Below are 27,237 nucleotides of genomic sequence, written 5' to 3'. Positions count from 1 at the left end.
CTGTTCAGAAATGAAGAACGGAAAGAGGTGATCAAAACTAATACCCATGTCCCCGGGGGGGGGGGGGGGGGGGGAAGGTTTCACCTACCTCTCTGCTAGGATGGGATATATGCTCCCTTTAAAAGGGAAGAGTTGCAGCTACACTATGAATGAGGTAGCAGCAATTGTTCTATTTCTGTGGAAACAACTTTTAAAACCAGTATGCAAGTGTGTGTTACAACCAGAAAAAATGGACACATCCGTCAGCAGGGATAGGACTGAAATGCCCATGAACAGACTGCAGCGACAAAGTCACCATTATGAAACAAAATGAAATAACATTACAAGTTCTGTACAATGAACACATACAGTAGCAAGACTCCACCACTTCCTTGATAGGATAATATCTTAAAAATAACCACAACAAAAACATACATACACGCGCGCGCGCGCGCACACACACACACACACACAAAAAAAAAGGGTTGATTTATACTCCCTAGTCAACAGAAGAAGGTAGTCAGAGCTTTGTCTTCTGCTGGGAACTGGTTTGAGTCTGATCCTTTCCAAACACGTGCTGTCTGTACACTTTCAGATGCTGTATCTGCTTAGAGCACTGACTGACACGTACAAGAAACGTCATTACAGGGAAGTATCAAAGATACTACCCAACAGTCATTTTTTCTTGTAAGAGAAAAAGGGTGTGTGGGGGGGTGGGTGGGTGAATAAGGATGCTACTATGCATTATGGGAAATTTGGAAGTTATATGAAATATTAGTCCTTGCGTCAGCCAAAAAGACACACTAACTGCACTGAAAGTAGGTGCCACAATTACCAAAGACCATTAAGTTGTGAATATACACCAGTCAATCACAATCAGAAACAAGAGGGGAAGAAAGAAAAACAAAAGGGTAAAGAAAAAGATGCTATCAATTTGCTGATATTTAACAATTCCAGAAGATTTTTTTTGCTTGCCTTTTTTGTGTTTTTTGTTTTGTTTTGTTGTTTTTTCTGCAACACACAACTGCAAACCAGGAAGGTGAGACATGCAAGACAGCCAAGTTTCTTCTGTTAAGTGTTCAACAACACCCAAATCCCATCCCCACAAAAAAACAACCCACCCCAGCCCTCCCCCCAAGCAGAGTCTGAAGGCACTTCTTCTCACATGATGTCAACAAAGAATTCACAAGGGTTGCCCATAGCCTTCTGGAAGGACTGCCGGCTCCCTGTTAGCTCTGGAGGAACAGAGCTCAGTTCCCTCACGGGGGGCCCTCCAGGGGGCCCGCTTGTCCCGTAGACTTTGGAACCCAGCTTGGGGAGATTGTAGAGGGGTGGGACTCCTGGAGGCCCGTACGAGTGATGGCTGTGGTGGCTTCTCTCGCTGTGGGTGGCAGAGACATGACTCCGGTGGCTGAGCTGGCTGACAGGCCTTTCCCGACGCACTACGCTGGCGCCACCCCCGCTGCGGGCGGTGTGGTCAGACTCGCTGCCACTGCCAGCCGATTTGCGGTCCTTCTCTCTGCCAAGAGCTCTCCTGCTGTTCTCGCTGTTGCTTCGGTTCGAGCCGCTGCTTTTGCTTCCTACAACCCGTAAGTGAAAGGGATACACAAAAAAGCAGAATTATCTCAATTCCATTGCTGCCTTCACATCATCTTCTACCAAAACCCACAGATCCATATGTGACCACAGTGATGGTAAAATCAGGCCTCAGCGTGCTATTGATGGCGTATGGGATTTAGCAGTGACAATCGGTAGAACATAGCAACAAATTTGTGCCATGCACAGGTACACATATACACCTCCAGAGCTTGCACCGTGAAAGCAAGGGCTAGTTTAGAACTACTGGCTAAAAACCATCTGCTCACATGCCTTCTCAATGACTGGAGAGAGGGGAGGAACACAAATCGAATGTAGCAGCAGGCATTTGTTTTCTGACTCACAAGCAAACAAGGTTCAAGCTAATTTTAACTGTCTTTGTCTTTGCTATTTCTGTTGGTGTACACTTTTCAAAAGGAAACTCATTTGATTTCTCCTGTGTCATTCTTGGTCACACTGGACAGCTTCATTCAGGGCAAAATCACCCTGAGGTTAAAAGATGTCCTTTTGCAGGCCTCAGAGGGGTCAAGGCAGAGTCTCTGAAAAACAATCTCATCACAACTTTGCTTTGTTGTTGGGGAATTCTTCAAAAAACAGTTATTTGTTGAACTGGTCTGCAATGAATCAGTAAATACAATTATCTAGATTTTAAAATATGCAGGATGTTCCTAACAGAGGCCATTATATTTGAATCAATCTGCAAGGATAAACAACTGCTGCTGGTATGTAAGCTGAGCTGTAGCTATGTATAAGCTTCACTAAACTTTGGAACTGTTTTTAAATGAAAGTTAAAGATCGTGCTCTGTGTTATCATGAAAGATAAGCAGGACAAAGATAAGATAGGATACACTTGCAATTTTTTTTTTGTTTTTGTCTTTAAAGACCAGAATATCCAAAGTGTTTGGAACTAAATAATATGACTTAAGCCAAAGCCCTTAGTGCAAGATTGTCTTCCCAAAAAGGATCCCCAGCCAGCAGAATAGAGAGACAGTTTTTCAGACAGAATGAGCCAGTCACTGGGCTTACTGAAATAGGAAACAAGGAAGAAGGATTCTGAGTTGCTCCTTTCTTAAACTACAGATGATCACTTCCCTCCACCTGCAAGGGCCTATATTTAGAGCAGGCAAGACGACGAGATAGGAAAACCAGACTGACCAGAGATGCTGAAAAGCTCAGATTCTCCTGCAGAGCGCAGGAGAAGCTGGGGATAGATGGAAAACAGAATACAGAGTCACCAAGCTTGGAGTTAGTAATCTGAGCCTGGGACTCTGAAGTATTACTTGCTGACCGCAACCCCTATCAGCTCCTCTCTACTCTGGGAAAAATACTGTCCTGCTTTGTGCCTCAGTTTTCTTCCATCTGTAAATGGATATATTGACATGCATTCAGCTACCTCCACCAAACTTTATGAGGATTCATGTAGATGAGCCTTTTGAAGAGGTAAAGTACTCTCTGAGCTATTGCTTCAAATGTCTCCTAACAATCTAGTACAGACAAATAAGAACAGCTAAACTACTTGTTAGCAGGCTGACTGTTACAGCTTTTACTCTAGAGACAGCAGATATGGAACAATATAGAGTACCTATCACAAGGTATTAATTATTACTGACCTCTCCTGATCATCCACAGACTCTTAACAAAAGAGACACGAACCTTGCTGTAGGGTTCTATTTCCAAGAAGCATCTCTGTAAGCTCTCTAGCACAGCACATCAGTTACAGTGGAAGAAAATTCCTAATATTATTTTCACCCTTCCTCCGCTAACATACCTCAGCCTTTATCCCATGAGGCATCCTGTTGCCTCCCACCCCAACTCTGCAAATCATCCCCAAAGTCATCACTCCTTGATGTAAACTCCTTATACACAAGAATTCCTCACCAGTTCTATACCCTATAGCTGAGTAAAGATCAGGCAGAGGAGAGACAAGACTGCACTGAGAGCATGTATTACTGATCTTGAGAGGTTTCCCACAGAGAACATCTGTAGGACTGGGACTGCCTTGTGGCAATCCATCATGTTGCTATTCTAAACTGCAGTTTGTCTGGGGTAGCATCTCTAGCTAATCTGCCAAGACTCCAAGAGGTCAAGCGGTTAATATAGACTTCTTACGTTAGAAGAACCTGGCTTTCTGCAGCTGCACTCCAAGCTGATTGCACAGCAGCAGAAAAACCAAACCAAACAAACAAAAAAACCCAAAACAAACCAAAAACAAAGCCACACAAACCAAAAAACCCAAAACAAATCTCCCCAAAACTCCCTCAAAAACAAGCAAGCACACCCCAACCAACCAAAAAAAAAAAAAACCACACACACACACACCACACAAAACAAACAAAAAACCAAAACAAACAAAAAACCCCACAGAAACCATCTACCAGTCTATCTAAAAATAATCAGCAGCATAGCCCTAGTCCTCTGGCCATGCTGAGGTTCACTCTCCCTGACATGCTTTTAAATCCTGACACAGAACAAATAACCAGAAAGCCCTTCTGCGCCTTGAGTTTAAAGGTAATTTAATAACAGCGTCACCTCCTTGGCAGCTGGGGGCTGGCCTGTCTTGGAGGCACACAGCCCACCCTAAAGCTAAGGTCTGAATTACTATTAACTTGACACAACTGCGACAGTGCTTTTTGCTTCAAAAGCCAACTTTAAGTCTGAGTATCAGAAAATGGGGTCAAAGAATCTGCATTACAAGTGCCTAGAAAAGCTGCACTTTGCATTGCTACGACGTATTATCAGCCTTCGCTCTGCTACCATTGGACATAAAGGCCATCCATTGTTCTAACCCCTAAAGCCACAGAGACTTTAGCTGCCTCAAAACTTCATTTCATAGCAGCAAAGTTTTTATGTGAACCATCCTGAACAGGGGCAGGAGAGCCTCCAGAGACATATGATCTAGTGGACAGAAGCACTTGAAGACCCTTCTATCGTTCCCATCTCAGCAACTGACATCCTAAGACCTTGAACAAATCCTTCTTCTGGACATCAATTTCCCACCCTACTTCTTTCATCACCTTAGACCGTAACCTGATGATCTCTAACAGGATCATCTATACAGTATGTATCTAGCAGAGCAGGGATGTGACTGGTCTAAACACTATTGCAATCGAGATGATGTTTTGCAGAGGATCTGGTCCCTACACCTGTGTCTTTCCCTTCAGCAGGCCCGCCCAAGCCTTTTAAAACAACGTAAGCCCTGGATACCACAAGCAGAGACAAATGGCATGGCTCAGATTAAATAAGCAGCAACCTACACTGGAACAGAACCTTGAACAGAACCAAAACATCACATAAAACATTGCTAAATCTTCCTCTCCACCTGCTGTTTCCCAGAACACATCTGGATCTGCTTCTTGTCCCATATCTTGGGCTTTTGTCTGCAGTCATCAGAAAATATGTTGCATTCATCTCTAAAACACGGGACTGATTTACTTGGCTCTGGAGCAGCGCCCTCATCCACCCAACGAATTTGGATAGGAAGAACCCAATTCTAACTCTCCATTTCGAGATCTACCAGCATAACTTTGTGGACCAGGACTACTAATACCTGCCTGAGACCTATGGAGAACACTGAAGTTTTTCAATAAACCTGTAGTTGAAGGGCATTGGTAGACACATCCAATCCAGATAGATGCTATCAGACTATTAAATTAGGAGCTGGGTTTTTTTTGGTTTTGTTTTTGTTTTTTTTTTTTTAAAGGACAATGAAGAGACTAGTGATAGCATTTTCCCATCTGAGCTGACAATGAGGTATCTGATGCCACTCCCTCGCTGGCTACTGCAGCACAGTCACATAGCGGTCCAAGAGCTCACTCTGCTAATGCCACGGTATTAGACTACTGTGCACTGAGACAGGCTGAGAGCCTAGGACAACTAAAAAGAAAAGAAAAAATACAGCTAAACATTTGGGTCACAAGAGTCTAAATGATCATGCTGTGAATTCATTATTATTATGGAGGCATTTGAAGCTTACCAATCCCCTAGAGTCAGCCATTCCTTTATGAATCCTTCAGTCTAATGCTTGCTCAGAACAAAACAAGGGAATAACAGTTACAAAACAAGAAACAACACAGCAGTGTAGTTTCCAAAAGACGAACAAGAAAAGAGTTGAAATTCTTCAAAATTAAACACTCCTGGTGCCTTTCACAAGGCCTTCTGTGCTGGTAACAGGTTGCATGGATAAAATTCTGTACCTTTCCTATTCCAGCAGCAGTGGTCTACTGCCCACAGAACCAGCTGCCAAAGAAGCCAAATCCTTCCCAACACAATCAACCTGCAGTTTTAAAACTTCTGAACACTGCTGTGAGCTCCCTCACAGAGGATTCATATTTTGAGATAACGTGGGAAGTAGTAGTGCTAAAATCTTATGAACAAGTTCCTGTTAATGAAATTCTTTTGCCCAAATTTGCAAAAATCTAACTGGCTGCAGTAAACGTGAAGAAGCTACAGCCAAGTTATTGGATGTTTATCATAAAAGCACAGAGAATCCTCACCCTTACTTTACTGGCAGCATTTTCAAAAGCAAAATTCGACTTAGAAATTATTAAAACAAAAGACAAAATAAAACCCCCAAAACAGTGGGGCATTTTCTGGACAGCCATAAAATAAGACTCTTTTTATTTACTACATTTTAAAAACGAATCATAACATGATCCTAGAGCAGGAAAGGAGGAGGTCAGGTTTTTAATCCATACAGTATTACCTTTTTTTTCCCCTACCATATATTACAAAAAAGACTCTCCTCCCTGTGAGCAGTATTTCAGCCCTGTAAACCATCAGTCTGGCTGCCTCACGCTTGTCTCACACAAATGAGGAGGGTGATTTTCCTTTCACACTCCGTATTTAAGTAAAAGCCAAGAGCACCTTGGTTCTATTCCCTGTTCCATCAGCAACCAATGGCCTGACTTCAAGTGATATCAAGCGACTGTAGCCCCCGTTGACAGCAATGGCTCTGACCTCTAAAAAAGAGGCAATGCTAATATTTACACATCTGTTTAACAGGGCTGAGGATGGAGTCATTAATGTTGACCTGATCAGCACTATCTAAGCAGCAGTTTTCTGTATGGTGCTGTTGAGTAGGAAAGGTACAGATGCCCAAGCTACCCTGGATACAATGAAGAGCTTGGCTCTAGTTCCCCATTGGTTTTCTGTATGGGATCCAAAACACCAGCGTAACTGAAAACAGTACATAGCACTGACTTACTTCGGATGTCACTGGCAGTTTCAATACAGAGCTGAAAGGCTAACCCATTCCATCACATATACAAACAGTTTTGATTAAGTGCAGTCACACTAAACCATGCAGATAGCATACAAAACCACAAGACAGGAGCACAGACAATATCAGGGAGCTCAAGCAAATGGCCAGGGATAATGGCAATTGTAGAAATACATACCAGATTAACTACCTTACCTTCACTTTGCTGGCTCCCTGCACTGCCACTACCATAGCTGAAGCCTGCGTCTTGGTATGCTGGTGGAAAACATGGAGGGGGCAGAGGATACTGATATGGGTATCCTTGGCCTAATGGCCAGGGAGCAGCAGAATGTGGAAGTGGAGCAAGTGTATCCTGATCCGAAGCTCCACTAGAACCATTGTTAAGGTTCAGTGCAGCCATATCTGGAAAAGAAAGAAAAGCTGAGGATTATGTTCTTCCCTAGCAGCTGACTCCTGAATATTAATAATGCCTAACATAGCACTTGGTATGCCTATGAGGGACTCAATCTCCAGAGCTCACTCAAAATATCAGACATGGTAGGGCAGACATGAAAACTTACCATTGAGAGTCAAAGTACCTTTGCAGCATCTCTTTAAGTCAGGGAGGAATCAGCCTCATTTTATAGGTTGGGAACTGAGTGCGAATGATAAGTAAGGAAGTCTGTGGCATCACCAAGAAATTAACCCTGTTTTCTCGAGCCCCAGTTCAATGCCCTATCTGATGAGTTCATCCGTCTTTTCTAGATGGTCTAGTTGCTGGTCTAACAGGAAACGTCAACCACTTTTCATGGAACTTCAGATTAGGGGCCTGCTCTGAATGGCCCACTTGTGAAATCTTACAGGATGGTCTTCTGTGCATCCTGCCAGCACAGAACAGACAACACACATGCAGCTTTGCCCTTCACCGATAGGGAACTTACTGCCACAGAGGTCTCCAAAGACATAATAGCACTGCTCTGAGAAGGTGATTTTGTTCACAGTGTGCCTGAGGTAGCCATGTTTTAACATGCTGCTGGCATATTTTCTAGCCTCTCGTCGGTCTTTGAAGCCTTCCACATGCGTGTAAAGCCAGTCAACCACATCTGCTCCTAAAATGAGAATAAGGAGAGAAGATATGGAAGCATCCAAGTCAATTTTTTTTTTTAATCGTCATGTTATCAAGTAGACTAGGCACTGAATACAAATACAAATATATAAATATCCTGCTGCAAAGAGCTTAAAATATGTCATTTGCACAATTCAATTGATCAGCAGGTCATTCAGTCTGCTGCTAAACTGCAATAAATTTGCAGCAAAAATAAGAGCTGTTTAACAATTCACATTATCACCAAACATTAACAAAGAAAGCAAAGAACTATCTTGCACCCAGTTGAATACTACATTTAACAGTGACGCCAAAAACGTGCACAGAAAATTCTACTGTTAAACTGTTCAATGCCTTCTGAATTGCACTAATGAAAGGGACTTGGGATTTACAGAACAGAAGTGGTAGGGAGAGTCACTTTCCTCAGGATGCAGATGTTAGGCTGTCAAAAGACCTGCATTCCAATCCTCCTCTAGGCAAAAGGTGACTACAGCCTAGATTATTGGATGTTAGCACAGTTTGGGTCACAGAATAGTTTCCAATAAAAGGCAGACTAGCTGTGGTATTTTGAAACATAATTAAAATATTTTATTAAGGTTACACGGCTGGCCAGGACTGGAATTAAAAGGACTGCTGCTCTTCTGAACTCAGGCAGGTAGCCAGAGCTACAGGTAAGATTAAGGAGCAGTTGTGCGTGAGCGTGAGAAATTTACAGCGTTTGCCTGTCCAGACTTAAATGAGCTATTGGTTCTTTCCTGTCACAATTACATTTGTTCACAAATACCAAGTAAAGGAAGTATAAGAGGTGATAAGAAAAATAAAACGATAGTTTCTGCAGCCTACTTCTAAAAAGCCACTGAGTTCTCCCCCAGCAGTCCTTTGATCTGCTTACCTATCACTGCATTGGAGATGGTAATTTTTAACCACATCCTGTCCCGGATTTCAAGGCCTGAGTCTGGTAGCTGCATAACCTTGACAATAGTAGCCATGTCACTCTTCACAGTTAAGGGGGATTCTTCTAATTCTAAAAGGAAGAAATGTTACATGCTTCTCTGAAATCAACTGACTCTGAAAAGAACTTCTCAGCTTCCAATCTAGGTGAAACTTTTCAAGACACAGCTTTTCCAACAGATACAAGACACAGACAAAGGTTCCCAAGTGCATCCTTGTCAATGGCATAAATTACAGCATCCATACCAATTCTTCAGAGATTGTGCTCAGTGCAACCAGTTTAGTCACTGAGATGCTGAGTCTCTACACATCTTGAGTCTACCAACCAGCTACAGATCAGCCCTGCACTGTTTCAATCCACACTGCATTAAGATTTGCAGAAAGAACAGCCCAGGAGTTCTACTATCATTGGTTTTTCATTTCAATTTGCCATTTAGCCCTTGCTCACCCAAAGGTTCAATGTACCATATGCAAAACTCTGTAGGGCAAGGTCTTTTGGCTTGTGTTTTAACTTTCGGGTTAACTGTCGGGAAAGATATCCACCTGCAGAGAGAAAGATAATGACCATGCCTATTCTTCCTTCAGCATGGATATCAACCCCATGTGCTTTATTAGGACTTGGACATTACCGTAATTGGGGAGTACTGAAATTAGAAAAGAAAGCTTCCATCATATCAAGGTGAAGGCTAGTGGAGTCCTAAAAAAAACAAACAAACAAAAAACAAAAAAACCCCAAAAACAAAAAACAAAAAAACACACTTACCAGGATCCCAATGTTGCCAATCTTATATGAGCCACCAAGTCATTTAACACAGGAGAAACATTCTTTCCCCCTGCATCTTTCTTGCGGAAGACTTAGAAAAGCTATTCCCAAATGCCTCAGCAGCCATCACTGCTCCATTCATACTACATACTCCCTTATGGGCAGCGCTGACTCACCAGAGGCTTTATACTTTCCTGATCAATTTTTATAATAAAACCACAACAACAGGGCCCAGTTTCACCCTGCTGAACTGAGGTGCCTACCTTCAGAGTCTAGTTCCTTTAAACACTCCTTTTCTACCATAGACGGAGGCAAACTGGCATCTAATATTGAAAGTCACGGGGTGAATCTGAGCCCAAGAGTCTACCAGCTTTCCTGTGCTGACTGTGCAGAATTCAGTCCAACCATCCTGTCTGTCTATCAGGACTATGTTCTTCGGAAGCATCACCCAGTCCTTCTTCTTGTTCTCATTTTCTCAACCCTAGAAAATTCCTATCCAGCATGCGTGTCCTCTGTTTACAGTTCAGACCCACCTCCAGCAGAAATTAAGAAACCTCTTCCCCTCCCTTCTCCCAGCTCCTCCTATCACCCATTCCCCAAGGGAACCAATTTTGCTCTGTTCCAGCAACTCAAATTTTTGATAAAAGGTGCAAGTATGAAACAATGAAAACTGAAAATACTTCTTTCAGTACATGCACTGCTAATATACATTAAAATATCACATGCCCTCTATGCATGAGATTTCAATACCTTAAAGTCTGAACAGACACTAAAATTTTGCTTTTGCTTTAAGTTAGTTTGGTTAGTGGCAAAAAGCAACGTGTTTGAAAAAAAAAAATCAGAATTTGATTTAAACATGTGGGGAGCAATAAACTTCATTTTCTTGGAGACCTGTGGTCTGCATATAAAACATAACAGTGGCCAAATGATCAATAGGCTCTAGTTTGCTAGTTGCTATCCAAATGTGATTGTCATATGCATCTGAAATGCATCCACTTGGGGCTGAACCCCATCAGTCGTCAACTCTGGGCCTGACAACTGGACCATCTGTACAGGTATGTGAATACCTGAGGAACAGCACAGAGTAACTCCTTTCTGAGGAATCAGATCTGCTGCAAAGCTCTTCCTCAGTGCTTCAGTTATTCATTTTGAGGGGTATCTTTTCCTGTTAGCAGATCCTGATAAGAAAAGAGGTATATACTGCAGGAAAAGGAAGTCTTACCACATGTACTACCACCTCTGGTTTGTATCCTCATTTGAGTGAGGAAGCACACATTTGCCCAGACACAAAGGCCCCAGCAAATTATGCAGTAGCTCTAGACTGAATTCTATCAAGCAGAAATAGTTTGAAGTCGCAACCCAAACTCCTCTGAAGTCAACGCAAGAGCAAGGGAGAACTTTCCAATAACGTCAGCAGACTTAAACTTTCAAACAGCAGGGCTTTCAAGAAACACTGCAGCCCTTGAAGTTGATCTCCTGCAATGGGACAGCGCTACTGTGCAGAAGGGACTCCCACAGTAGCCGAAGAGGGCCTCGAAAGAGGTACCTTTAGCATATGAAACCAGCATCAAGGTTTGTACTGACTGAGGCAACAGCTCCAACACAGACCAGCTACTGTGACAGAAGAGTCTCCCGTATAAGCCAAAACACTGTTGGAGAACAAGATACTTTTTTCTGCAATAATTACTATGAAAAATTCAGTCTGCTTTGGCTTGGGTAGCCCTGTGTTGGAAGGAACACACTTGAAAAAATAAAGAACTAATACAGAACAATCCTGGCTGTGTGATGGTGATTTGTATGGCCCCGAAATCTCAGCTACTTTAATCACTGTTGTGGATGCAATGGTGACTGTGCAAATGCTTCAGACTGCAGAACTTCAGTTTTGATCCAGAGGCTAGAGAGCAAAGGGAAGCTAGTCAGATGGAAAGCAAAGTTATTCAATCCATTTACGTTATCCTGGCCTCACCATATAAACAGAGTAAAGCAGGAGACATTCACAATACTTAAAACAAAAAAACCCTGAAACAGACTTGCCCTTGTCTGACAGGATTCCATTAATTCACTGCCTCCACTTTTATAGCCAGATACCATAGAACAGATATTATATATGCTTGAAACACCAGCGACTCTAGCCTCTAAGGAAGTGAAATGGTGAATCTTGCACTGGAACATGAAAATTCAGAAAGCCCCATTCTGCATGCAGCAATTTGTTCTTTAGGATGTAAATGCATGTTCTCTTCCTCTCTTTCTCTCTCCTCCTCCTTCCTCTTTCCCCCAACTTTGCCTTTCCTGGCAGAGAAGTTCACATGACAGGTGCTCTTTGTCCCCAGGGCCCTGAGGTGCTGCCTCCAATGTTCAGCAGGGTTTACAGCACTGAACCGAGGGAAGAAGGATTAAACAAATGGCAGCAGAGGAGGTAAAAAAAAGGTCAGGAATACTCCACGAGTTCTTGCATTCAGAAAAGGAAACATTATGTCACTGGCATAGAAATGAAAAGCTATCTCCAGAAACATATTCTGCTCCCAGAAAACTTTATTTTAAAAAGTATGATTGAGAAGGTGTGCGCTTTCCACACTTCTCAATCATTTTACTGTATTTCAAGGCACCCGATACATGAATGTTTCAAGAGGAATGTAAACAGAGCAACAGACTCTTACTGTTTGACCATAATCAGCAGATACATTCAACTCCAGCAATCTTTAGCACCAACAAGCCTGAAAACGCATCTCATGTCACGGTATAAGCTTTTTACTGCTGATATATTTCTCCTTCACTGGTGCCACCTGCTATCTAAAAAAGAGCTGGGCTACTACATCTACAAAGAAGATAAAACCCCCTTCAACTCAAGGTGAGGTGGTAATTCCAGGAATTATCTACTTATGAACTCAGAGAGCATGAGAGAAAAAGAGGCAGACACCCATGTAGTCTGATAGGACTTAGTTGGTCCCTTCAAATGCAAAGACACCACCAAGTAAGAGTCAAAATTAGAACCTTTCATACTTCATTTGTCTGAGAAAAGGCTGATCCTGATATTAGTGACGCAGTCTTTTTTTTTTTTTTTTTTAAATAATGATTATCTTCCCTTCTTCTCTGGAAAAATCTTACAAAATGAAAAAAAAATTACTCTGAACAGTCTTTCTAATTTAGGCTCTGGGTCTGGCAGATACTTCAGCATAGCTGCCTTGCTAAGCATGCAACTATTTATCTGCTTTTCAATGAATGCATACTGAACTAGCATCTTTCCAAAAATGAGATATTGCCCTCAGAACTTTAAAGTCACCTCATGATTTGTATGCACGTATAAACAAATGTAATAAATCTCCTTGCTACAGAGGAACAAATTTGATAGAAAAGTTGCTTCTCTAAAGAAATTATTCCATATTAGTATTACAGGAAAGAAACACATACTAATGAGGTGTAAAGTACTTCAAAACTTTCGTGTCATGATACCAGTATTAAGTAGTGTTTTAAATATAGATACTTTCCTGAACCAGGACTTCATTGGACAGTGATCCGAGGACACATGTTCCTTGTTTATTTGGCTTGCCTTACGGCCATGTTTTTCAGACCAAATACTCTTTTTTTATCCTATACTCATATTAGAAAGCAAAGGAAGAGTCAAAGAGAGGAAGAGCTTATATTCTTTAAACAAAAATTTTCAAGATAAGGATTCATGAAAACTCATTGGTTATATAGATATGACTATTCTGGAGACTGCCACAGGTAGACAAACCAGGAAAGGAGGCTGAACTCTAGCCTTAATTTCAGGTGGGAAGTTAAATTTGTTTTTTCCTTGTTCAATAAATTCTATAAAAAGGAATTGTACCGTACTACACATGTGACCTAAAAGCATAAAGTAGGCTATGTGAGTATCAGTGGAAGACTTCCTCACATATACTAACATCCTTTATTATCCAGTGGTATGTACCTGGAGGGAAATTATTCTATCTCTAAGAAGAACAACACGAAAAAAAACCCATAGTCAAATGCAAGGAGGAAGACCTCACATTCATCTGAGGGGATAAATTTGGAGGCCTGCCTTATAACTTTTAAAGGACCAAAAGCCACCCCCACTTTCTGGATGTGAACTATGGCAAAATATCACTGCATTAACTTCTGACCTTCAAAAAAAGGTTTTATGCTCCCCACAAGATTTATAGATTTAAGAAAACATTCAAGAGTTCTGTGGTGGCTGTCGTTTTCACCGTGCTTGTGGCTGGGGTCGGTTTTGCGCACACCTCTGCACTGCAGGCCCCGAGCAGAAGACGCCTGCCCTGTGCTGGCCGCAGTGTGACTTACTTTCCGAATCGGGAATTGAGCTTGTTAGTGAGGAGCTGGTAGATGTGGTGATGCTCATGGAGGGGCTCATACCGTAACGGGGGTACGCTCCCGTCATGGCTGTGGTATGAGAGATCCATGCTGCAGGGTCAATTGGCCTCACTGGTTCAGCTGCAAAACAATCAGAAAACAAGCAAATGGAATCAGATTTGCAGTTAACATCAGGATCTAAATAAAAAGGAATGCTTTTTGAACGCACAAGTCCTTGCCGTTCTGATCACGCAACTGCCAGCATGGGGGAACAGAAGGCACCTTGCCAGCAGCATCTGGTTTATCTGGGAATTGCTGCACCAGCCTAATAGAAAACAACGATGACACTCATGTTCCTGTAATTGTAGTAGGAGTGAAATAATTTCCCCTGTGGGAAGGAAGTTATCAGCGCAGTATTAATAATTCACTATTATTCTGCATAGTGAGATAGAGTTTCTGATTTTACTATGATGCTTGGGCTATCCAGCGCTCACACAAACTAACAGGAAAATCACCGCCTACTTCTAAGGGTCTTGGACCCAAAAGAACCACTCAGACAGAGGGCGAGTCTTCTAGCGAGGGTGAAATAGAACAGTAACTGTAGACTCAGTATTCGCAGAGATGGAGCATCCTGGAGTTCCCCTCTCAGTGTTTTCAGCAACCACAGTGAAACTTTTTAGGATAGGAATGGTCTTGCAAAATAAATACAAAGAACACACAAAGAACATTTGAAGAGACTGGAGTCAGAGAGGAGTAAAAATTATACTCAGATTTTAAGAACAGCCACACAGTCAGTCATTTATAAAGCTCGGAATAAACTGAATTTTCCCATAATCTGGATTTCTTATCTTCTGAATTATGGTGCGTGTCATTCCAGTTCCTTGGAAGATGATTTTTAAAACCAGAAATTACGTAAAAGAGCTCTGCTTGTGGTAGATATTTTCCTCAAAATAACCCACACCGTGCTGCAAGCAATCTAGCCTACAGCAGATATACTACTGTTTGTCTCAGGTCCTTACCTGAGCAAAGGACAAACTGATACACAAGCCCCCCCCCGCTGCAAATCTGAAATATACAATACATGGGATTTTTCTTTTGACGATGTCGAATTTCCCTAAGGACTTCACTGAGTGAGCTCCTTCACTGAGTGAGCTCCTGTAGTCTGTGGGAGTCTATTGCAATTTTTGCAATGGACAACGCTATCCTCAGCTTCACGAAAAAACTGGTAACAGAGCTGGTTCCAATACCACAAACGGAGCACTAACCAGCAAGAGGCCACTGTGTTTGTCACATGCACATAGATCTTCTATAGCCATTGAAAGGTTTATTAAAACAGAACTTTCAAAATAGGGGTATTTTGAATATAAACAATATAAACTATGCTGTTTGCCTCAAATTTTAAAAATACTCTGTTTAGATTCTAACAAGTGCACAGGACAAAATGACACTTTTGAACATTTAAATATATTCATCCTCCAACCTTTCCAAGGATATAGTCATCAAATAGTTAAGAGCTTGATCCAAAGCTACCTGAATCAAAAGAAGGACTCCCACAAATTCAGTGGGCACTTAAAGGTTAATCTTAAACACTTAAGATGCCCCACTGGCTATCTTAAACCTTTGCCTCCCAAAACAAAAAACAATCCATATGTCAAAACCTCGAACTAAAAGTATGGAACTTGTAGGGAAAGGAAATCTCAGATGTCAGAGTAGCTGAAAATGTTCTAGACCTTGAAGGCTCTACAGGAATCCAGCAAGGAGCATACACATGCACTTACCCCTGGGGATGGTGAAATAACTCCTGGGAGTAGGGTCCCAGCATTTGGCTACCGTTAGGCTGATAGGTCTAGAAAGAAAGAAAATAGGCAAGGATGACTTAACTTTCCTTGCAGAAGTTGTGAGAACCACAATGAACTCTTTTGAACAAACTTATTCCTATCCGGCAGTTGTCAACTACATTTTGAGAATGCTCTTGTGATGCTGGTCAAAGTATGTTGAGTATGAACCAGCATCAGGTTGTTTCAGTTCTTCCATATATCATTAGCGTTACTGGTGAAAACTTGAGTGATCAGCTCTTGAGATTTTAAAACTCTGACCAGATAAGCAAACAGTGCCATCAAAACCATGCAACTCCTAATCTGGGTTGGTTTTAGTTGGTAAATCGGAACCAACCTCATTTATTCATCACTTACACTGAGAAGTTCAGAGCTGAGATCAGCAGCCACAGTTGGTTGCTTATTCAGATCAAAATGTCGATTTTTCTGAGATTTGCTCAACACTAATAACTGCATAAGGAGGATAAGTACCAAAGGAGATTTTGTAATATGCTCACCCCGGCTTGGAGACTATTTCCCGTAACACCCGGACTGCATCATCATTGCTCATGTTCTCAAAATTGACATCATTCACCTGAAATGTTGCAAAAGACAGAGGTCAAGCTTTGCAATAGGAGAGGTGAAGACATTTTAATTATTTGTTTCCAAATGTATTTGCCTTAAAACTGTTTCCGTTCTTTTCAGCAGCTGCAGAAATGTTTTGTTTCTCACATAAGCTATCCAGCAAAGAGTTGGCAAAGACTTATAGTTTCAAGTGACAGCAGTCTGTGACACATCTCTCTGACTACAGGTGAACTCTGTTAACTGATTGTTATGTCCCTGGATCTGGTGGGATGACTGAGCTGAAGCTACTAACGTATGAGCCAGCAGCGTGCATTTTTGGACATGGACCAACCTGCAGAAGCATGTCTCCTGGTTCAATTCGTCCATCTGCTGCCACAGCCCCTCCTTTCATAATAGAGCCAATGTATATGCCACCATCGCCCCGGTCATTGCTCTGTCCTACAATGCTGATCCCCAGGAAGTTATACTTTTCTACACAGATAGAAAGTGGAGGGTGGAGAAAACAAAAAACAAAACAAAAAAAACAAGGTGATTGGAAGGATAGCGAAAAGCTAACACCAGGCTACTTCAGTCCTCCAAATCAGTACATGACTTTCTCGCAACGCGTCATCTGGGCCACGTTTGATTTACAACTATCTCAGTTTACCCTTTTGGTCTGTGTCTGCCCTGGCATGTTCACTGCAGCAAGAAAAAGTTGCTAAACATTGTTTTTTCATACAAGACACTGAAAAGTTATATTTAAAAATAAGTAAGGGAATGACATTGAAAGGGAAGGGAATGACATTTCTAGATGTCTACATCTAGAAATTAAGCACATGATCAGTGCTAGGCAAGGTTTGTTTTTCCACACCTCAGAACAGCAGAAAGAATTTGGTGCTACTGAAAGGCGCTGGATTGACAGTCCTGAACATTTCCATCTGGCTAAACAAAGAAATGCATGAGCAGCAGAAACGCAAACTTCAGTGCCCTTTTACTCTTAGTCCTTACAATAAACCTGACCCTTTACCATTTCTAGGAATAAGAGCAGAACTCTAGTTCCCAGGTTCAGAGTTCCAGCTCCTTTCCTGGGCTCATCAGGAAGAATGCTGATCTGCTTGTGTAGCTGACTCACAACTCTCCTGTGTTGGACCAGGAATCTGGGCACCGTCAACAGAACAACTCCTCTCAAATGCCATATCCTTCAGTTCAAACTGGAATCATTTCACATTAAGGGAACTTTCAACGGGCTTCACGGGCTGCTGCACCATGACAAAAATACATCTGGATCACTTAAAGTTCATCATTAAAAATGTATTGCTCATCTCTTACCCATGTTGAGAGTGACAGTGATGATATTTAGGGACATGGTAGAATCAGTGATGCTGCTGAACGAGGATGACTGCAAAACACAACAGAGAATTCTCCAGGTTTTAAATGACTCAAAGTAAGACAATAAAAATAATCACCGAAGACAATTTTATCGGGACTCGATTAATGTTTCTGTTTGGAAGGTATCCAGAAACCACTGTGGCCTCCTCCAAATTACACTTCATTTAGAATCTGCGAAAAAAGAACATTCAAACGCAATCTGCGCTTTCTCCAAAGGCTTGTCTGCAAAACACACAGAGCAAGTTCCTGCACTGAGGTTTCTCAACTGTAGTTCACTCTGAATCACTTCTGCTTCATGACTACATGACTGGCAGACAGAGACATTTAAGTACTAAAGTGCCCAGTGTAGTGTGAATTATTATACCCACAGCTTCTCCCTAAAGAGACATGTGAAAAACATACGACCCTTCAGAAAATCTGTGAGAAGACACACCAAAAAAGTACAAACATGTTCAAGAAATATGTTTGAAAACAGCTTTTCTCACTATTACTCCACTTCTAGTGATAAAATAGATACATATTCATTCCTTCATTGCAGAAGACAGATATTTATAGGAGAATGAAATAAGTACTTGGAGAAGGTAAAGTGTCATCTGAATCACCCTCATCCCGCTACTAGAGGACTGGCACAGAAAAGCGCAAGAGAAAAGATTTGCAATATTCTATAATTTCTCCTTCAAGCAGAATACAAGACTGGGCACTTTGCACATCAGATGTCCAATACCACAGCCACCTTTGCATTAACCCTTTGCCCAGACCAGACAGTGGCATAATGGAGGTTCTCTTATAGAACTGTCTCAAAAGAGGCAACAAGAAATGTGATTACTCAAAAACAAAAGGAGGAAAGGGAAGGAGAAAAAGGCTCTTGAACCACCTAATACTGCAGCATTTGAAACGTTAAGAGATTTAGTCCAGAGACCACCAAACCAAAGGGAGGCTTTACAGTGAATTCAATAGGATACAGAATCTGAATCCCTTCCCAATTCACATGCTACACTCAAAATCATGGTTCACCTCCTCAGAAAATTATGATGCCAGCCTTACCCTGTCAATCTGCCGCATCCTTTGTTTCCTCCTCCTGCGTTTATGCTTCCGTATGAGCCGGGACGAAGTACTTTGCTCAGTGGAGCTACTCAACCTGGGGGAAATTCAGAGCAAATTTCAACTCTGTAAAGCTGAGCCATTTGCCATTCTCTGCACCCTTCCAAAAAAGGCTGACTACCACAGATACAGAAGAGCGTAAATCGCACAGACACCATTAACTAGCTTACAATGTATTGCTCTGCTTGCTGCTGAATTGCTGCTTGACCCCAGCATGTGCTGTTATCCTAGCCACTGCTCAGGAGCACAGGGAAGTTACTGGCTAAATTGCAGCATGGTTTAGAGAGTATAATTTATTAGCTTTCTTCCTCCTAGGGAGAAGAATGAACTCAAGCCTCACCTCAACAGACATATATCACCCTGACTTTACCACCCAAAGGTCACAGGTAGCTATCTTCCAGTATTTAAAGGTAGTCCTGACCTCACGTCCATGAAGGAAAACGAGGAAAACGCAAACTGTAAGAGCAGCTGTATACTAAGCAATGATTTTAAACTGCTCTGAGAAAAGCTGCAGAACAGACAACCTGGAGAATCTCTTAATTTCTGTGGGCCTTGTCCTGGTGCTGTTATTTTCTTGTACTGCTAATTACCACATTCGCAGGAACTTAATGTAGTGGCTTGAATTTTATGAAATAAAGTAGCAGTTGATAATAGCTACTATCAAATAGCGATGCAAGAATAGTGAACATGATTTATGCCTACATGTTTTGGTCTTTTTATTTAGGTTATAGGGCTTTTTAAGGCTCTCCTAGAATTATAGAGCCATAGCGTGCCACATTCTACATATATATTTATCCTTAAGATCCCCTTAAGAGTTAATAATGTTAACTATTCCCAGACCGAGATACAGAAAGAGAAATTTATTTGCCTAAGTTAACTTTAAAAGCCTGGAACAAAGCCTAGATTTCAGAGATACCAGTGTAACACCAGAAGTACATCTCTCCTCTATTTATTAAGCTAAGAACAGTAAAACAGGCTAAGTAGGTAACGCTCCACCTTTAATCAGGATAAAAAAGATCTAACCCTACCACACAAATAACTGTCACAAAGACGACAGTGCCAGTCTTTTTCCCTAATCTCCACATTCCTGTCTTCAAAGCTCTAGCTACATGCATAAACGTTAGAATACCACAAGCAAAACTTGATTTCAGCAATCTCAAGGAGCTTGCTATCGTAAGAGTTCAACCCACCACACTGAGCAACCCAGCAGCAATACAGTAGATGCATTTTAGTCAAGTGCGCTGAACTCAATATCAGAGATGATGGAGCCACTCAGAGGACAAATCTCTTGACTTATTCTTTGGGTTCACAAAACTATTTCAGGCATTTTAACCTCATACACTCCTTTTCCCCTCCCCAGCAAGCCAAACTCATTTAAAGAGACAAGAGTTGGTGTTTTGAAAAGAGATCAAAGATTTGATAATTCTCAATGTCTGGAACCAACTCTCAGGGCCTAGTTTTCTGAGGCTGAGCATCTTCAACTGGGAAAATAAAAGAGTTCCCTTAGACGCTGGGCTCCCAAAATTGCGTGTATTCAGTATCAACCACTCTTTTTAAAAGTATTGGCAAAGGTGTTTTTCGTGGAGCTAGAATTCTCCATTCAAACTAGACTGCCAAAGGCAGCTCCCAAAATTCAGTAACATACACCATAAAATCAAATACTCCAGCATTTCACTTTCATCTCTGTCCCTCACTTCACCTCCCCGCTATCAGTGAAATTCAGACCTATCACTTGAATCTTACTTAAGCCCTATAGAAAGAATGCAAAGGAAAGGGACTTACTTGATGTTAGCCCCTTGCATTACAGCCTAGCACAAACCATTTTACTAACAATATTCTCCCTCTTCTTTTCTCCCCTCCAGTTTAACTCTCCTTCTCTTCTATTTCAGAACATCTCATTAGCAGGATTCAGTTAAAACCTTCCAACATACAACAGTAAGGGAGAATCTGAAGAAAGCCAAGGCATATTGCTCGTACCACAGTGAACCTGCCTCCTCTTTGAGAAGGGCAGCAAAAAGAAAACAGGCAAAAAGACTCTGGGGAAGCTTTTCTGCCTGAACCCAAGTCAAGCAACAAAGATGCCTTCAAAGGCTATAAGACAGATGCGAGTGCCCTTCTTTCGCTGTTTAGAGTAAATTCAGCGCTCCAAGCTGCAAATAAACCCTCTGCCTAGATATTCCATTCCCTGCTGCAGACACAACACAGGGAGATAAAAGGCCTGCTCTTTTGCATGATGATGCAAGACTTCCCACTAATTTTTGAGGCAGCTGGGCTGGACCATAACAGAAAAGATAAAGCATCACAATTTTATCAGCTTTTTGGCTAATTGCACCTTTGGCTCTAATTGCACCTTAAAGCCATTCACAGGAGCCAGGCAACCGATTTTTATTGTTTAGATCCGTATTTTGCCTGCTGCCATACCACATTTTATAGGATTTATCCCAGTGCATCACTTAAGGAATATGCAGTGCCTCCTGTCCCAACTTTTTCAAAATGACATCCCTAACGGTTACTGTCAATAAAGAAAATTCATTAAATTTATGCATGTCATTTCATTTATTCAATTTCCCATTACTAGGTGCCTGATACTAGGTGCCTGAAAGGGTTAATGCCTTCGGCTAACAATGTCTACTGTTAAAAGCAGTTTTAGGCAATAATGTTCATATAGCAGTGAAGGAAAACGGAGAGAAAGCCATCCTGAAAGCCACACCTCCTACAGCAGGAGATGAGGGAGGGAATTCACCCAGTATTACAGAATCACAGAATGGTTGAGGTTGGACGGGAACTCCAGAGATCATCTAGTCTAACCTCCCTGCTCAAGCAGGGTCACTGACAACACGTTGCCCAGGACCCTGTCCAGACAGCTTTTGAATATCTCCAGTAGCAAAGTCCTTTCTCCACTTTCCAGGCAAAGGCTGTTTGTCTGAATAGCGATTTATGGAAATACGGGATAGGAATAGAACAGCTTCAGCACACAGGTTACTCAATTTCTTTGCCTTAAGCAGCCTTGGCAGCAACCTGGTGCTATTCCATGGCACCTTATGTCCTTCCTAAGAAGCAACCGAAAAGTAACTACCAATGTATGCTAGCTTATTATCTTGTCAAATTCAAAGTTTTCATTATTCCTGTGCCCTGTCAGTAAACGAGATCTATTGACTGCCAATGCTGACTGTTTGTGCCAATTTCCTCCTTCTGTTCTTGGGTGTACGTCAATAAGTTGTTGCTCAGAAAAAACAAAGAACGATTACTCCCAAATTTTAGTCTCATCTAATAAAATTGGGCTGGATAAAAATATCTTTTTGCTTGCGCTCAGTATGGCTGGAAAACAGAATTGCTCTCTGACTCTCTGAGTATATAAGTATAGATATTCATTACTATCTTTATAGAGATATATCAAGGATGAGCCCAAAAAGATGGGCTAAAAAAAAAAAGAATGAAAAGTCTAAATATACTGCAGAAAGATGACATCCGAGATGATGGAGGCGTGAAAAATTAGCTCATGCCAATACCAGCATCATGTTCCTTCTTCGCTTTTGCTCTCTCAATGTACTTTGGCAACTTTGCAAGGGGAAACTCCTTTGGAAAATGGGTTCAAAATTTAACAAATGATACCAAGTTTAGATTCCTCTGTAAACAGTGAACATTTGGGATTTCTCTCTCTCTCTCTCTCTCTCTTTTTTTTTTTCTTTTTTTTTTAATTAAGCCACCAAGAACAGAGTTTTCTGGCAAATTTCCGGCACTTCTGTTTTCAGATGGTAATATATGAAGAGAAGTGATATTATTCTCATCTGTGGTATTTTCTCATTTCACACAGTATCAGATTGCAGGAATGGAAATCAGTTCCTTAGAAAGGCCATAGTTGACATTTATTTCAAGATGACAGATAATATCCCAGGGAATTACTCAATCTAAAACAGTCTCTTACATTAGCTTCACAAAGTTCATGATCAAGAGGCACTGAAGAAACATTTTTATGTGCCTAAACATTGGCTTCTTCACAGATAAACATTAGAAGATGGTGTTGAAAAACGTACACAAAGAAAAAAAAGAGTACCTATACTACATTGGAGAAAACACAAATGGAGGACTCGACTCAGTTTTTCATCCCTTCCTGTGAGAAGCTGGACTATGACTTAAGTTGTCTTAATAAATCTACATGCAACATAGTTTGCTTTGACAAGACTCCTCTACTGTATGAAAGCATATTTGTAAACAGCAGGTTTCACAGTCTCGACAATTTCTTAAAAAGGAGTCAAGCCTAACTCTTTTTTCATACAGCTACAGTACATTAACCATCTCTACTTGTCTTTTTTTTTTTTTTAATCCACAGCCATAATACATCTTTGTTGAATCATTCATAAACACTGCATATTTCATATCCTACTAGTATCTGGATGCTAAACAGTAGCTCAAAGTATTCCAACAAGTAGTAATTTTTTAATCTCTGCAGTATTCCCAGAAATGATATGATTTTTGCAATCTGCTGAACAAGACAAGGTAGTATATATATATATAAGCTTTTGGGAAAAATAAAATGCAGAGATGAAAAAAAGAAACCAGTAATCGTAACTACCAATTTCCTGCACTAGCTACTGGCCAAAGCCCCGACTGTACTTTTAACAGAAAGGCTAATAAACCCCACAGGAAAGATTACCAAAAAAAAAAAAAAAAAATCAATCTACATTCCCCAAGGAAAAAAGTAACAAATGATCTGTTAAATTAAAGGAAAGCATCTCTATATGTTTTTAAAAGTACCACTGTTAATTTTGAAGTGAGAAATAAATGTAGTTGAAATTTTCATAGTGAATTATTTTAGTTACTTTAGAGTAATAATACTAACTGTTGGTTGTGAACAATAATCCTACAGCCACATGCCTCCCATGTTCTCGATAGTTATTTGCTTAGAAAAGTAAGGCAGAAACAACAGTTATTGAAAAGGTTACCGTGAGCTCCCTACATCAATCTGTATCCAAAACATCACCTATTACCTATAAATGCCACTAAAATTAAATTATATCATAATTTGAAGACAAAGGAAAAAAATCATTACATTCACATTACTTCAAGGGCCCTTTAAGAACAATTTTTTTTGTCTCTTTTCCTACATCCTAAAAGAAAAATAAAGAGTAATCAAAACAGCAAGTTTCTGTTCCCCAAATTTCAAAAGTCAGTAAAATTGTCATTGTACTTGAAGAACTTCTGACAGATATCTGCCTGTACTATAAAAATGATGCCTCATGCCATACAAGAAAAAGAAGTCAAATGAATTTTGCTAAACACAATACATCTTTAAAGTAGAAATTTAACAGATAGAAGTAGGGTGAATGGAGGGAACTATACTGTCTTGTAGTATCTGTGAACAATTAACTCACTGGAAAAAAAAAAAAAATTGCTCTTTCTCTCTAACTAAATGTAACATAACTTCCTTGGACAGGAAATTAACTAAATCTGCTGCACTGCTCCAAATTGAAAATAAAAATATAAAACAACATCAAACACTCTTAGAAAAGCATCCTGAACCTTAAAGCCTCTTCACTTCTAAGGCAGTAATATTCTTCATGTCTGACTTCTTCTCTCAGCATCCTCCATATACAACCTCCTCCACAACGCAGATACTGACACTAGAGCTCGTCAGCTGTTAATAAACAAACTTACCCCCTTGAACCTCTTCCCCAGGCCCCAGTCTCCAGCAGAGAGCATGCTTGATTTTCTATTCGGCTGTACTTGCCTCTTAAGAAAACCTCTCCTTGCCAGCACAATCGCTCATCTGCTTGAGAACACCAGCACTGTAACACAACAGAATACCTCGAAGCATTCCACTACGTTGTTCTTCCTGACTAGCTGGCCTGACAGCTATTTTGTGTGCCAAGAGTTTCTATCCTAGAGAGGAAAAGGCCTCCCCAGCAGTTCTGAAGAGCCTCTTTCTTCTTAGGTCAGGCACAGGAAGTTTTACTTTACTAATAGATGGAACGATTTGCTGGGTCTAGTATACTGTGCTTCAGCAGCCATTCTGACTGTGCGCATACTCTCAGAATCTGCTACGGCATATCTTGCTGCCATGGAAATAACTCATTTATTTACCAGAAACAAAATCTGCGGGTTTTTTACTGTTGCTGCTGCTGCGGGGGTTTTTAGGGCAGAAGGGAGCAGCGGAAGCCGTAAAGGCTTTAGGAAGGTCTAGAGTACCTTCAGGTTAAGGGCTGATCCCGCTAAACATTTCTGTACTCATGTATATACTCATGAATATCCAGGTGAACTACAAAGCATCCAAAGGACTAATTCTCATCCAAAGGACTAATTTTCTGTATCTTCAGGTGTCGGCAACTTTGCTGTAACTGCAAAACAGGTTCTCACACCTAGTCCAGAACCAAATCTTAAATGTTAATGTAGTTACCATTTCAATCCTTCGGAAACACCCAGCCTCTAAACAGCAGTTGAAGGAACAGGTATTTTTCAACAGGTATTTAAGCTGTGACTAACTGTAAGATCACAAATATATCCACTGAACTCAATCAGCTACTCATCTGTTTGTAAACACAGCAAACATTTAAGTATCACCTCCATGAGTTGTTGTTCTATGCTGTTTCTCATCTACCTAGAATTTAAGAATATCATATTTATACCCTGTTTTAGCTAGAGGTCTCTCTGAACAACTAGAGATCTGCAAAGGGTTTTTGTATCCTGTTTGGATGCATGGGATGTTATAACAGCTCTAGAAGCAATGTTTAGAGAACACTGTCACTGAAGCCAGGAAGGGGAACAATATTAGTTTTGACTGGCTTTGCACCTTTAAATATAAACTTTTTCAAATCCGAGAAATTCATCAGCTTATAAACCTTTTAAGGAATCACTAAAACATCTTGAGAGATTAAAAAGGATGCCTTGAAACGGAAGGCTTTTTTGCTAACAGCAAGACATAATTCATTGCATTCTCCCCGGTTGCATGAAAAGAAAAAAAAAATTCAAAGTCATATAAATATTTGGTGACATGACCTGCCTTTACAAGACGTTAACTTTGACGAACTCCTCTACTTATAGGTCTCGGACAGTATGCAATTCCATAGGAATTGCTTTCCAATTCTGCCTTAGTTAAGTGTACACTTATTAAGAATCAACGATGAAAGCATTTTGTTATAATATTCACAAGACTACTTTACAAATAGGCAGACAGTTGCACATTGCTTTGATTCTAAGATGTAATCACCCTTGTTATTAAAAGGGAAGGGACAGGAACAGAACTTTTTTCTTAACTGGAAAAGTGGCTCTCAGCTATAGGAAGAACCTCAAAAACTGAGCTGGTTTCTCTGAGCAGCGTTCAGGTACAATATGATGTGACTGACGAATTATCAGTGCTCAAATCATAGCTCAAATCATCATCAGAAAAATGGAGGAGAGGCAAGGGAAGAGGTGAGGGAGGAGGAAAAGGGATGTGAACTATCTCATCTCCTCAGTTAACATGTTTAAGGAAAGCCCAGAAACAGTCAAGAGGCTGGAAAACAGATGCATAGAGTATTTAACAACTCAGTCACTATGCCAACACCCTACCTGCTTGTGTTGTCATCATCATCAGAGTCAATGAAGCTGCTGGATTCCAGTTCACTGCTCATCATGGTGGAAGAGCTGTCATAGCCAGGAGGGTGCTCACGGTGTCTGTCTAGTTTGGGATGGCCATTGATCCGAGGGACTGCAAGAAGAAATTAAATGGAGTATTATTAGGTAAAGAGGAAGAGGCAGAAAGAAATAATACATAAAGCATCACTGAGAGTAGCACTGCATTCACAGTGCCAGTTGTGGACAACCCTACAGGAGGATCCTTATGCAGAAACCAAGTTATTTTGTAGAACCTGATTTCAGTTAACAGCTTAAAAAGCTATTACACTGGCATACCTGCCTTTTTCATAGCTTGTTTATTTGTCTGTGGCTCAGTTCACGTGCTGTATTCAAGACTGAATAGGCAAGCCATAAAGGGATCAAAGAAGCAGTAGCAGGCATGAACAAGTACTATAATGATATTAAAATGTGCTCTAGAATGGCAATAAGCTGTTAATATCAAAAGGAAGGTTCACAAAAAGATCTTGGGAAAGCAGTAGTCAACACCGTCTGAGTTTGGTATGGACAAGCCAAGCAGCACAGAAAACCTTAAAACAACATTCCCCGATGAATTCTATTAACTCCTCACCCATAAAACCATCCGTTTCCCTGATCTGTCCTACTCCTTCCTATGCCCTTACCTACACCACCTTGTCTGGGCAATACAATCATATCAAAGTCACAGTGTCTTGGCCATTCCATATGCACAAGGCACTTCAGAACAACTTTTTACTAACCCCTGGCTGTGAGGATGCATTCAGAAAGCACAGACATTCCTCTAGGTAACCTTTTCAGTAAGAATGCCATTTACTTAAATGCACCAGTGATTCATCTTTCTCTAGAGAAATTCTAAGATTTTCCTCTGCAAAGCAAACTCCTC

General features: G+C 40.9%; 1 protein-coding gene across 6 annotated transcripts in view; it reads right to left on the bottom strand.

Annotated features, from left to right (window-relative positions):
* DVL1 (dishevelled segment polarity protein 1) overlaps nt 1–27,237 on the bottom strand; it is a 117,244-nt gene that overhangs the window by 18,430 nt on the left and 71,577 nt on the right. For 4 of the 6 annotated variants that reach the window (XR_011135847.1, XR_011135846.1, XM_068916371.1 and 1 more), the window contains exons 5-15: nt 26,313–26,451; nt 18,711–18,804; nt 17,607–17,676; nt 16,630–16,769; nt 16,232–16,308; nt 15,678–15,745; nt 13,891–14,040; nt 8,770–8,901; nt 7,714–7,881; nt 6,989–7,195; nt 1,145–1,559 (exon numbers count right to left, since the gene is read on the bottom strand). Coding sequence is in view for 3 of the 6 variants with exons in the window: in XM_068916371.1 (XP_068772472.1) it covers nt 1,145–1,559; nt 6,989–7,195; nt 7,714–7,881; nt 8,770–8,901; nt 13,891–14,040; nt 15,678–15,745; nt 16,232–16,308; nt 16,630–16,769; nt 17,607–17,676; nt 18,711–18,804; nt 26,313–26,451 (1,660 nt within the window). In the remaining 3 variants the exon portion in view is untranslated. Of the gene's footprint in view, nt 1–88; nt 1,560–6,988; nt 7,196–7,713; nt 7,882–8,769; nt 8,902–13,890; nt 14,041–15,677; nt 15,746–16,231; nt 16,309–16,629; nt 16,770–17,606; nt 17,677–18,710; nt 18,805–26,312; nt 26,452–27,237 lie in introns of all 6 variants that reach the window. The other 2 variants (XR_011135848.1, XM_068916374.1) reach the window with 2 other exon arrangements.

This window comes from Struthio camelus, chromosome 21 (assembly GCF_040807025.1).
Source record: "Struthio camelus isolate bStrCam1 chromosome 21, bStrCam1.hap1, whole genome shotgun sequence".
NCBI lineage: Eukaryota > Metazoa > Chordata > Aves > Struthioniformes > Struthionidae > Struthio > Struthio camelus.
This window is presented reverse-complemented; position numbering and strand designations above follow the sequence as displayed.